This window comes from Pungitius pungitius, chromosome 12, assembly GCF_949316345.1.
Source record: "Pungitius pungitius chromosome 12, fPunPun2.1, whole genome shotgun sequence".
In the NCBI taxonomy this organism is placed as follows: Eukaryota; Metazoa; Chordata; class Actinopteri; order Perciformes; family Gasterosteidae; genus Pungitius; species Pungitius pungitius.
This window is the reverse complement of record NC_084911.1, coordinates 19,577,626-19,591,382: the sequence shown is the minus strand read 5'-3', so window position 1 is coordinate 19,591,382 and position 13,757 is coordinate 19,577,626. Positions and strand designations below refer to the sequence as shown.

The 13,757-nt window shown below is 50.4% G+C and overlaps 1 protein-coding gene across 2 annotated transcripts in view; it reads right to left on the bottom strand.

Annotated features, from left to right (window-relative positions):
- The window catches only part of smurf2 (SMAD specific E3 ubiquitin protein ligase 2), a 33,906-nt gene extending 20,326 nt beyond the window's left edge, over positions 1-13,580 (bottom strand). Inside the window, exons 1-2 of one of the 2 annotated variants that reach the window (XM_037475380.2) lie at positions 13,377-13,580; positions 13,171-13,264 (exon numbers count right to left, since the gene is read on the bottom strand). In XM_037475380.2, the coding sequence (XP_037331277.2) occupies positions 13,171-13,222 (52 nt within the window). In that variant the 5' untranslated portion in view covers positions 13,223-13,264; positions 13,377-13,580. Of the gene's footprint in view, positions 1-13,170 lie in introns of both variants that reach the window. The other variant, XM_037475381.2, reaches the window with a different exon arrangement.
- Between the last annotated feature and the right edge of the window lie 177 nt (positions 13,581-13,757).

Here is a 13,757-nt window from a genome sequence, read left to right as displayed (position 1 = left end):
ATGAGATAAGGGAGGTGCAAAAAGAAGAGTAAACTCACGGGTACGCATTGCTCAACCAATGAGGAAGAAATGTTTCCCACAAACACCCGTGGGAATGTGTTACGTCCCGGTGAAACCCACCTCGTTTCTAAAACATCTGGTTTGCATCACTTTGTGTCAGCCCCCCCCCCCCCTTACACACACATGCCACGAGAACACTCTTCTCTGCTCCAACTCTACTGATCTAATTCATAATCATAGGGCACGGATGGATTTGTGCGCCTCCATGTGTACAGGTGACGGTGGCCTTTTCTACGTTTGTCATGTTGAAAAAACGGGTTTGGGTTTGTTTCCTGTTTTATTTTGTAGTTTCCTGCCTCTTGTCCCTGGGTTAACTTCACTTCCTGCTTTGTCCCTTCATCCCCTGTGATTGTCTGCCGTGTCCCTGATGGTTTCCAATCACCTGCACCTCCCCTTGTATTTAAGCCACGTGTCCCTTTATTGAGTCACGTTCTTCTGTGGACATCAGTCGCAGCCCGAGTACTGATCCAATTCTAAAGTCCACATCTGGACGAGAACGGTCATAATAGTTCTCGCCGTCTTAGGTATTGAGAAAGGGCCGTTGTAAGTGTTTTCCTGGTCTGCTCCTTTATTTATCTGCATTTTTATTAAAGTACTTTTTGTTTCTGCTACCCCATCGTGACAGATGGTGTTTCAAGAGGAGCGAAACATTGAGGACTACATTCACTGGTTCAGGAGTCACAATGTCACAGGAGGTGCAGACAAAGACCAGTGAACCAATTAGATCTCTTCTGCGAGGTGAGGCTGTGGCAACGAAACCGCTGCATTCAATGTCCAGACGGGGAATAAAGTGGCAACAGCAAAAGACAAAGTCCAGAAACCCGGCAGACCCTCCAGCGAGAGCCTCAGCTCGCCAACACAGCAGGAACACAGCGCTGCAATTACACCTCCATGGGCTTCTTATGAAAACATACAAGCGGGCGGGAAACCCGCTGGAGAGGTACACGTAGGAGACAATGGTGGCATGGAGGCCAATTAGGAGTCTCTGAGGCTGCAGAGGGAGAGCGCGTGGACCGCAGCTGGGATCCAACCGTCACAATGCGGCCGCCATTACCCCTTCGCCGGAAACAAAGCGTCATTATACAAATGCTAGGATGGTATACATAGATGATGTACATAGGCCTGAGTTGACTTTTGCTTAAATGAAAGAAGCTGTGGGAGCATTGGTTTGTGACTTTGAGGCGAGGCCCTGCAGCCTAACCCTCTTAAAAGGACAAACCCGTGTCATTATACACGCACACAAAACACACAGCGGCATGAGAGCCGCAGGTATGTGGGCCTCCTGAGACGGCTTTATGTGGCAGTCTGACTAAAATATCCGTTTGCTATGGGCGCTACGACTGGTACACACTCAAAGAATACCAGCTGTTTAATGGCTGTTTAATCGAGGTTTTAAGGAACTACAGCAGGCTAGTTCACACGCTACATGAGCTCAGTTTAATCCATTATAGTAGTCTTCACCCCGTACAGTTGTCACAGGCTGGGAAATGAGCACTAGAGATCCAAAATAAGTTTGTACCAGGCCCTAAACATGTTTATTTCTGCTGTAAAGTTGAGCATTTCAATACAGGGATTGACTCGCTTTAGGAGCCAGCCTCAAGTGGCCATTTAAGGAACTGCAGTTCACGTTGTGGGCTTCATTTCTCGGCACTAGAGGGTCCTGCTCGGTGGAGATGCTTCCCCTGATGGTTGCAGCAGAGCGAGACAAAGGCCCGCTCGATGCTCCATCAAGAGCAGCTCCACGGACACAGGAAACGTCCTAATGAGTCTAAACGACCAGAGGTCTGTCTGCTACTTTCATCGTTGAGCGTCCACTTATAGGAGGAGATGTGGAGCGACCGGTTGTCGCATCCACAAAAAAGGGACCAATGGGATCGGACACTGAGCTGAGCCAAGCTGCTCAAACCAAAGGTCCCTGACTCCCCGAGGCAGAGCGACTGATGCTGCGGTTGTGGGGGCCGCCAGGGGGTCCCCCTGCTGTGAAACTGTTTGGTTTGATGGAGGTTGTTGCTTCCTCTTCGTCTTCTCCATCTAAATGTCCAATCACACCTCCAGCTTGTGAAAGTCACTGAGGATGTTGTTTTTGACTTAAAGCGCGATGATCTGAACTGATGATCTGAATATAGGGTGCGCAGTCAGGAGAGTGGAAAGTTAAAGGAACAATGAAAGGAGAAGGGTCTTTTATTTAATCTCATGGTGATTTAAATGAAAAGCAAAAGGACAAGTCTAGCATGACCCAAAATAAATCAACGCCCATTACATTTTGTTCCCTGATACAAAAGCTTTTCAGAATGACATCAATAGATGGAGATGGATGGTTGGGCCTCGCACACAGAAGGCCCCAAAATGTATGCTCTTATGGGAAAGGGGGCCACGATGCCAAAGCCCGCGAGCGTGCACCTACAGGACAACATCGTAAATCTATTGTTTTATTGGTCGTCCTGGACCGCCACACACACACCGACAAATGTAATTACGGGCTCCCTCTCTTTGGAAGGAAACCCCACAAAATGATGCTGGACTCAACATGAAAGCACGTCGGCACAAACATTTTTTCCAAAAAAATTTCACACTTAATTTCAGGGCACAATAGCCCTGACAGCATCGAGAATAAGGACTCAAAATGTGAAGTACATATGAATTATAATTCACTGGGGTCTATGGTCCTGAAATATCATTTTATTCCACAGGCCTCAAAAACCTTCCTCTTTCTCGGTCACAATGACACACACACACACACACACACACACACACACACACACGTATCACCTCCGCCCATCTAAAATCCTCCGTCGCCATAGCGACAACGAGTATCGGGGCGAAGCGGAGAGAAGGCTCTCTCTGTGTCGCCTGTGTTTCTCATTCCAGTCGCACAGCCGGGGACTGCAGCTCGGAGACGGCCATGGACATGAGAAAAATAAATAAAAAAGACAATAAACAAAGGCACCAGCATGACAGGCCTCCATCTACAGACAGATTTTAGACCACAGCAGACTTTTTATCGCAAACTCCCCGATGTCAATGCATGCATTTCACCCAACAGGTTTTTACTCATCCATATTGCAGCATTTGTTACAGGCAAGAAACAAGAATCTTAAATGAAGGGCCACTTCTGCTTCTGCTTGCGTGTGTCGACCATTTTTTCTAGACTAGCGTCAAAGTCTACACAAGCCTCACGCAGGCCGCAAGGCTGTGATTGGTCTGCTAACTACATCCTAAAGTCCCACATTTCCCGTTTCATAGCATAATCCCGCCATTATTTAAAAGAAATACGTAAATACGACCACTGATACAAGCCATCATTGTGCGGACTATGAGGACGCGCGGATGGCCTCCCAAATTCACGAGGGAGACGCGTGCGGCAGCCTTAGGTTTAACCGGAGCACGCAGGGGACTATTTAACGCACATCTACTTAACGATTCAAATACTCGCTGACTGAGTGGAAATAAAACCTGGCGGCTCACCGAAGGAGCAAGGGGTGTTGTGTGTTTGTGTGTCTGTGTGCTGTCTGCGTTTTATTAGTCACATAATGGCTTTCCACATTACTGCCTCCGCCCCCCCCCCCCACTCCGATCCCCCGTAGACAGCAGACAAAGCTAAAATAAACTATAAATCACTGATTTTCAGCTGCTTTTTTTGTTGCTGTCTCCCAATGAAAATAAACGCCAGCTCCATCCGTGCAGGAAGAAGCCGAGACACTAACGGGCAAAGTTCTCCACCTGTGGGGGGGGGGGGGGGGACAAACCCGGTTTCTCACACGCGGCCACACAAAGAGCCCCACTGTGCAGGCGAATCAATGAAGTCAGCCCAGACGCAAGCCAAACACCTGGGGAGGGAGAGGTCACGTGACGTCTCGAGGGGAGGGGAGGGGAGGGGGGCGTTGCCATGGTAGCTATCGCTTAGGAGGTGGGAGCGGGTTGTTTTCGTCAAATCTGTCTGGAAACGCGGCCTATTGGGGGGGGGGGGGTGTATCAGCCGATCTTGTCGTTACGTGGAATCGCAACTGTGTGTGAACCTAAACAAATCTTTTCAACCGCGCCAGCTCACGTTGACCCCGATCCCAACCTCCCTTCCTGTCCACCTGGTTCCTCCAGTCTAGTGCGCTGACCCGACCCGCCAGACAGTCTGACACATCTTCAGGGAACACTAGCCCCCCCCCCCAACCTTTCCTCTGCCTGTCTGACGGATCGTCTGACTGCCCTGTTTTGACTGCAGGCCCGAGGGCCGTGCACTCTCATGCACAGCATTGTTCTACTGTAAACAAAAGGCCCCCTCCTTCCCGACCTCCGGAAGACTTGGAACCTAAGACGGGGGGGGGGGGGTAGACTAGACTTTGACAAGTGCCGATGGTTGTGCCGAACCTGCTCTCTAACCGCTAATCATGGATCCTTCTCCTATGACTGTAGGGTTGCTGATGTCTGGTCTTGCAGGCTCCTGCACCCCCCCTTCCCTCCCCCCGTGCTGCATTAGAGGGAGGCTGATATTAGCTGGGTGCTGGAGCTTCAATGCATGGAAGCAGGCCGGCACAGGGAAGAAATTAGGCCCACTTTCCAATTTCAATTAGTGAATGAGCAAACTCTGCCCCAGTGGTCATTACAGTAACCAACTCAAAGGGCCTCCAAAGGGCCTCCAAAGGGCCTCCAGAGGGCCTCCAGAGGGCCTCAGTCCTGTGGGAAACACTGAGCTTCCGGTTGCTTTAACATCACCTTCCATCCAGGGACGATGGAAGCGAGCGAAAGTGCAGCAAAACCTTCGCCATCTCTCGAAAGCTGACACCGTACAACCAACCCCTGGAAGAAAACCCCCCTGCGTCTCGCTGTCCTCGTGGGCCATACACAGACTGGGCTACGACTGCCCTTGGTTGCCGTCCGAGTTAAATGCTTTACGGGCCGGTTTCGGAGCGTCAGCCACAGAGGCTGCCGCGCAAGCTGTTCCCATTCAGAGCTGCCCCATTCACGACAAAAGTGGGATGCTTTTTAAAGACCTGGCGACACCACTTAGCCTGGGCCCTGATCCGCAGTCAGGGAGAATGGAGCGGGGGAGCGGGGTAGGATTTCAACAGAGTCCGACTCTTCACGGGCCAACCGTGGAAACGCGGTTTCGGGCAGAGTGATTTGTAGACACCCCATCTCAGGCTTTTTATATCTCAGCAAATTCACTTATGTAACATGAAAATCTGATAAGATTCCTTCTGGCCACGTAACGCAGGTATTAGAGCCGTTGGCGGCAGAGCGAGCGTGGAACTACCAACTGCCAGGAAAGTCTTCAAATAACTTTAAAGGGACCTTCAATTTCCAGATTCATAAAATAGAGATGGAAAAAAAAAGAGTAAGGAAATCTACTTCTGCATCATTTTCCTAGTGAGCGGAAAACAGAGAAGGCACATTTCAACAAGCGGGCGAGATCGATCTCTGCTTTCCACCTAAAACAAAAAGACCCTCAAAGACATGCTCCATGTCCTTCCCCCATGTGTCCTCAACGAGAGGAAGAACGATCGGAGCAGAGAGGAAGCCACAAACAACCCCTATGGACACAGGCGATACCCGGGACTCCTGTTACACACTCGCGTTGAAGGGCCGTCGACTCACCACGAAGGACAAAAGAGGACAGGAGACACATCTTGCCCCCCCACCCTTACGTAGCGTCACTGCGTAAAAGGACAGGCGAGCCGTGACCCAGAGGAGCCATCTATCATCATCCATCACCGGCTCCTGCTGGAGAAGTGAGGACGGTCCCAGAGAAACACGCGGACCAGCGAGGACGCCAGCGGGGACGCCAGCGAGGACGCCAGCGAGGACGCCAGCGAGGACGCCAGCGAGGACGCCAGCGGGGACGCCAGCGAGGACGCCAGCGAGGACGCCAGCGAGGACGCCAGCGAGGACGCCAGCGAGGACGCCTGGGCGGCGGGCCAAGACGAAAGACATGTCTGGGAAGTTGGGTTTAGTTTGGAATTGGTTTACCACAATGCAGCCAAAAGACGCTTTCATACGGTGGAGAGTCAATGTCGCTCGGTGACAGATGCCTCTGGGCTGAAGGGGGACAAACCCCCGACGGGACGGACAGCCGGGGGACGCTCGAGTGGAATCTGAAAAACTAGATGACAGCCCCAGCAGCCATTGATGGCAGAGTTGGACAATATGATCATTGGTTAGTGAAATAGGGATCTTGCTGTAGGATGCGTTATAATGCCCATTTAATGATGTCATGTTTTTCTAAATGATTTTGTACCAGCTTCAATATTTGCAGATTATCATCGAGTAGAATGATAATGAACTTGAACGTGTCAACAATATGATAAATCAGCGGCTTCATCCATAATGACATCATTAAAAACCCTTCAAGCCTGACCAAACACATGACCTGGTCACCTCTGCTTTAACCTGGACTCTTTCAATAAAAACAAAATCGTGCAAATTCAAAAGATCAGATTCCCTCAAGGTGACGTGAGGACTTCATCCCCCTTTGAGAAAAACCCCTGTTCGAGCACATGGGGGGGAAACTCATCACACGTCCACCCGTGAAAGGAAAGAGGCTGGCAACGGCGGCGGCGCCAGAACATTTCAGCCACCTTACGTCACCTTTTCCCTCTGCGATACACTCCGAGGTAATTGCATAATCGCGGAGTCCAGCCCGACTATTTTCGGCCGCCAAATAGTGGGAAACCGCGTCAACGCCTCTCAGCATTCCTGTTTCGCCCTCTCCTTCAACCTCGGGGCGACGCGTCACTCCAAGCGGAGAATCGTCCAGACCAGCAAAGACTTTCAGCCCAGGGAGGGGGGGGGGGGGGGGGGGGGGGGCCGGGCCACCAAGTGGCTGTTACGGGGGCTGCTCGACTCCCTGAGCTTCTTCGCTCTTTTCGGCCCCTCTCTGATGTAATGGAGGAGACCAGAGGAGGGCCTGGATGGAGAAGAGGGGGGGGTGGGGGGGGACAGCACCAACCTATTTGACAAGAATCCAGGATCACAGATCACCACCACCCACCCACCCGTGCGTGCGTGCGTGCGTGCGTGGCTTGCCAGTAATGGCTCTTCACTGAGGCGTTTCTAGGAATGATTTCACTTCTTCAGGTGGGGGGGGGGGGGGGGGGCGTTACATCATTACCTCCCGGTCTTGTTTTCCCCCGTTTCGTGCTGCACGGCTTTCTGCAGCTGTTTCCTGAGAATATGGACGCCGATACAGTTCATTTCCTCCGAATTATCGGCTGAAGTGTTTTTCACTTTGGCGGAATCACAACTGTGAAGACAAAGACCAAATGTCCCAAGTTTGACCTGATGTCTAAAATCCAAAGAAAGCAGTACAACTAATTAGCTGAGAATGTTTGGCATCTTTTCTTTAACTTGAAGAACTACGAACTGATGATCTGTCAACCGACTAATTATCTCATTTGCGTGACCAGAATGCCGCCGTGTGCAGGTGCCACTCATGTTTAGATCAGGTGACAGCGCGTCACCACGTCTGACCAAATTTAGCCCGGCTGCAATGAAATCATCTCTCACAACTCAGCTCGCCAGAAGGAGGTTATTTTTAACGTGGGGGTCCAGACAAATGTCATCAAAGCTGTGGGATCTGCCAAATGCCATATTAACATGAAAATATGGACCTTCAAACATGACCTTTGAGATTGAAATTTAAAAAAGAAGAAGAAGAAAACGCTTCATGTGACCATCACAAGCCGTAGCTTTGTTTCTTGTTTCATCTGAAGGCCGAACAATGGTTCCATTCATGCGTGGGAAACCAAGGTAACATCAAAATTCATCACCACCACTGAAGTGGCCTTAAGCTCTGGGCAGTTAATTAGTACATCAAGCGCTGCACCTCTAATAATGAAAGAAGTAGCAGAAGGTTTAAGAACACTTCCAACAAGTAGCCTCTGCTTGGGAGCCGAGTCAATTAATAGGGACTACCTACATATTTAGGATTCTTTTGTCCAAGAGTGTTGAAATATCACGTCTCTAAGCATGTGCAGTCAGATACTAGTCTAGTCCCTATATATATATATATATATATATATATATAGGGACTAGTCTGGAATCTTGTGGTGTATTTGTCCTACTTGTCCATTTGAAACGTGATCCAGTGTGAATATAAACGATCTCGTCTCCTCAGGAGGACCAAAGCTGCTCAAACGCCGGGGGGGCCAAGGCACGGACGGGGACGCCTTCAGTCAGCTGTTGTCGTCTTGCGGCTTTCGCAGCCCCCCCCCACGACCCTCCATCTGTTTGAGGTTTGTTGGCGTTAACTGCATCAACCCGTGTTCGTGCGGCTTTAGAGCAGGGCGCCTCAGGTCGGAGGCTTGTTCTCAGGTTCCCAGGAGGAGCGGAACATGAACAGACCATCGCACGGGGTGAGTTCTTTTCTGTCTGATCCGCTTACAAACCGTTACAGCTGAGATATGCCAATGATAAATAAATAACAGGGGGAACCAGCCTAATGCCCACAGAAGAAAATGTGGTCTTGTGAGTGAAAGTGATCAGTACGATAACAAGAGAAAATAGTTCTATCAGACCAGCGGGCTCAAACTGCTCGGTTTCTTGCATTCTTTTGAGGAAATAAAACGTACGACCCGCCCCCCACCGCCCCATTCTGATATTGCGACCTCCAGCTCTCCGTTTGCTGAGCCGTGCAAAGGTCCCGTAGCTTTCATTCCATCAAGAACAAAATATACAAATCTACACACACAAACATATGTGACACCAGAAGGATCAGGTTCACCCTGAGCACCTGTGAGAGAGGTGAGACGGTCTGGAGAGGCCGAGGAGGACGCTACGCTTCCTGCAACATCGCTCAGCATGAGCGGCTTAGTGGTGGGTCAGTGATGGTCTGGGGGGGGGGCGGATCCATGGAGGGACGCACAGACCTCTACAGGCTGACTGCCATTAGGTATCGGGAGGAAATCCTTGAACCCATAGTCAGACCCGGGAGTGGAGCTGACCTTCCAGCTGGACGTTGTGGTGCCTTTGGACAGGAGGAGTGAGTAGAGTAAACTAGGTTTCTCAGCTTCTCCTTATATTTATGTACTCTAGAGATATACATCTGCCAGCATGCACTTGGTTCTCGTCACACGGCATGCGCTGCCGCCTTCCTGAACCTTTCAAATAAAATCTAATCACAAAGAGCAGCCAGCGCGCCTGAAATTGCCTCCCTGCAGCACTTGGGCATCGCTGCAAAGTCACGGTCTCTTTTGAGGGTGCCTTCCACTACATTGACACCTAATGACTGAGCCGTCAACAAGACTTATAACTAATAACCAGACTCCCTCTGTAGTCAAGGATAGCGGTTATAGAACCATTTCCCTTACACAGCCGTCACATTGTCACACAGTGCAGGTTTTCTTTGTATTACGTGATACGAGGGTTTAAATGTTTGTAACTTCACAGAGAGCACCAGTTTGGGAAATATGCAAAAGATAACAAGAGCCGCAGCAGCAGAGAGAACTGCCAGGTTAGGAGATGGGAAAACAGGAATGAGTAACCCTAACCCATTAAAGCAGGTTAACAGGCCTTTGAAGAAGGTCTTTCCCAAACCACCCGGAGGATTAGCGCGTCTCCAACGCCGAAGACGCGCCGGCTGCACGCTCTGCCCTGGGGCGGCGCTGCTGGAGGCCGGTGCAGAAGCCTGCTGTACGGCACAGTGGATCCCGCGCTGAGGTGTGAAGACCGGACTCGTTTTGACTCTTTTATTCATTGTGGTCTCCGACATACAGACTACGAAAATGCAGATGAAAAAAGGAGAGCGTTTGGTTGCACTTTCAGAGCAACGGGAGGCTGGAAACAGAACTGCAACAGTGATGCGCCTCTTAAGGTTGGCGCACGCTTCCGCGTCTGCTTTTCAGCGCCTTTTTTTCGCGGACATATTTGTCCCGTATTTTCCTCCACGACTTTGTAAACCCCTCAAACGGCAAACCGACGTTTGTGGAGATCTCCCTCCATGAATTTGGGAGGCCATCCGCGCGTCCTTATAGTCCGCCAATGATGGGTTGTATCAGTGGTCATATTTACGGATTTCTTCCAACAAAAACTCTCCAAACTGATTCATTCTCTCGGAAAAAATCATTTTTTTTTAATAATGGCGTAATTACAGTGAGACTGTAGGATGTAGTTAGCAGACCAATCACAGCGTTGCGGGCTGCGTTTCTCTGAAAAAGCATAAACTAGGCTTTACAACGGTCACTGGAAAGAAGACTCTTGTCACAATAGCTGCACTATGGATGAGTAGAACACCTGTTGGGTGAGATGCACGCATGGACAGATTCAGGGACGGAGCTGGGACCCACCCCAAAAAACGAGCAACATGCGGAGTAACAGTATTTCTTAACTTTATTATTACAGAGCAATCTCCAAGGGGGTGGTGGGGGGTCTTGGCTGGTCTGCGGGTGAGACACCGCGATGGGGTTTTCTCCTCATGGAAGAGCAGCTGAACCCACAGGAAAGCCCACTCCGGCCAGTCAATTTATTGATTGAACAATTTGAAATAAGGGAAAGGCTCTCAGCAGGGGGCAGGGAGAAGGAGATGTTTATCTTTCACACACAGAAGGTCCTGCAGCTTTGTTTTCTGTAACATCGTGTTAAAGCGAATACGTTTGCTCCAAATGCACGTCCGTGAAGCCCAAATCACTTGGTCTGAGACCACATTGAGGAACTGGGGGCCATTCAAATGGACTTGATCAGCAGGCACGGTACCTCCAAAGCCCCATCTGTACCCAGCTGTTGGGAAATCAAAGAATAAACCCCATCAGCCAAAACCACTCCCCCCCCCACACTCTCCCCCTAATCTGTAGACTACAGTCAAACCAAAAAAAGAAAGAAAATGAACAGACCTAAGCCTTTTACTTAAAGCTGCACACAGGGGCCAGTGTGACCCCCCCCCCCCCCCTCAGGGCCTTTGCTGCATCTTCAAAATAAGTCTCCTTTATTCTCAAGCAGCATCTGTGTCAATTCAACCGTCAGTCCATTAACAAGCTGAAGGAACAACAACTATTTCACCAACAAAAAGAAGAAATCCTGCTCCTTCCCAAAACGCAGCTCCACGGTGCACCTTGAAGCGTGGTTTGTGAGGGTGGAATCTACTTTAGACTCCATCAGGGGGGCTCACAGTCGGAAAGAACAGGGCTAACTCGGAGAGGAAGAGGTGGGAATGCAAATGGGGAGTTCTAGGGAAGCCCTCTGGGATAGCTCTCCTCGCTAGTCTGCACCGCGCCAAAGAATTCAGATGAGCAAACCATCTGCTCAACATGTCACATGTGGACTCCTGACTGGAGCAGACCAACATCACAGAGCCGAATCCAGGGCACAAAATCAACCAAACATCAGCTATTTTATTATTTCGTCGCACGTCTCTTGGCAGAATGTCAATGAGTCGACTTTCCAAGGAGTCTGATTTCACTTCACTGTGTGACAGGCCGCTTGTGACTCACGGACGGATGGAAAAGGACGCGCTCCCACTCGGATCAGAGGGAACGGCGTGACTCGGCATTCCGCTGACGAATGACGCCGTGTGCAGCGATGGTTAGACAGAAAGCGGCGAGGCGCGCCGTAATGATGCAACTTGTGGCCGGGCGGATGGTGAGCGTTGTGCCATTAGCTCGCTTTGTGTCACGTCATTTAGGAGCCATCCGCAGAGGAGCACGATGGAAACACGATGGAAACGCGTCCCGCGTCGTCAGGGGGAAATTCTCACCCCAAGTGTTAGTTTTAGCAGCTCACTTACCATGTTTTTCCAGTTTTATAGAAACATCTGCAACATCTGGTTCAAATGGACAAAGGGGGGGGGGGGGGGTTGTAAGAAAGTTCAGAGACGCGTACAGCACAAACAACCACGGGCCTGTTTAAATGTAACAGCTCATCCTTCACATCCTGGCAGGGAACAAACTCATCTGCAGCCTGGTGTCAAAGAAGAGAAGAAGCCACCCGTCTGTCAGTCTAATGTCAGCCTGCTAGAACAGCTGATATACAGGAAGCATCATGCAAAGGGAGAAATGATGTCATCTTTAGAGCAGGTGGTCTGTGGCCTCGCCGTTTGCCTCAGCATTCCACCGGGACACGACGGCGGTCCATCTCGTGCTGCGATGCAAACCAACAAGCTGCCTACTTTGACTCTTCCAACTTGCACTGCAAATACTAAATCAATTCCATGAATGCTGGGTAGCTATTTCTTACCTATACAATTAATCGTATTCCATATGGTCCCGGGGACGACAACTATTTAAATGTTCTTGGCAGTCTCGCATCTCCAGCTCCTTGCTGTTCCCACTTATTTCTATCAGAAACAGCACCGGATCAATTGGATTTTTTGAGCACTCCAGACAGAAGGGAATGCCATGGAATGGGAATGTACTGCACACCCATGTTGTGTGTGTGCTGTTTTTATCTAAAAAAGACACAGACTGATGCTGTCTGAGCTGAGGATGCAGTCACATCTCATTGGAGACCGGTATGAAGCACGGTGGCTCCCAAAGGGGGCGGCTGTGTGTCTGTCAGCAGGCAGCTACGGAGCACTGCTCACCGCTCGGTCGCAGGTTTGTGACCCGCGGAGCTGGCTGTCATCTCAACCGAGGCTGGGGTTCCGGGCGTGGAGGCTGGATCGGAGCTAGCCCGCTAAGCTAACGTCGGCTAGCCAACTTTACCCGAACCGGTCTGTCGGCACAGCGGTGTGATGGCGTTAGTTGTTAGTTGTGTTGCAGACATGTCTTTGTGTATCTACGTTGTGTGGGTTGGGGTTGACGTGCGAGATGTTATCCCACGTGTTGGTCCCTTTAACGTTGCAATAATTCAAAATGCCAGAGCAGCACAATACATTAGCTACAATAGTTTGGGACCCGGGTTATGGCTGGTGGTTGTTACTGGCGACAGTCACTGGGTAAAGACTATTTCCAAGAACAATAATATTCCAAATCAGCCGAACACATCCGTCCATTCAGTCAATTCTGTTTACACTGACAAAATAATTTACGTTAATATTTAAAATACATCGCTGCCGTTAACAAAATCGTGGGAACCCCAGGGGGGGGGGGGGGGGAACCGGGGGGCAAGCCAACTCCATGGCCCATGGGAACGATCCCATCCAGCAAATACACGTATCCTCTTGGAGGATTTAGAAGCGTTGCTAGCTACCTGTTAGTCGCAGCTTCACGGGGCCGTTCCGCCGGACTCCTTGGTTAGACATCTCTCGGTTCCAGCCTCCACCACTCGTAATAAAAAGGTGTAGCTAGCAGTAGAAAAATAAAAACCTTTATCAAGCTCTTCGCCAGTTTTCGGCAATAATGGAGTCAAGGCAGTGTGGCCCGGATGTGAACTGCACTGCCATAGCTCACAATTACCAACAAAATAAAGAAATCGCGAGCGTAGCAGCGCTGCAAAGTGCATTCACTACAACTCGCAGCTCCCGGGAGAGACGCGTGCAACGCGGGGTCTGCCTTCACATCCTCGAGAGCAGCCCCTCCGCCTCGGTCCTCCCCACCGCTCGCCGAGAGCTGAACTGTTGAGCCTCCGGTGAGGAGCCCACTTCAGGAGGCTGCTGCTGGGAGCTGTCCGGTGACGAGACGACGTCATTCGGGGGGGGGGTCATTTCTTCAACATGTGGCACCTCAGCTATTCACTCTTTGGCTTCAGTGTTGTCCTCCGGCTGACGATGTGTCCCGATTTTTACTTTGACGGCTTCACAAGTAATTCAAGCAATATTCAGATTATTGTAATTTGGC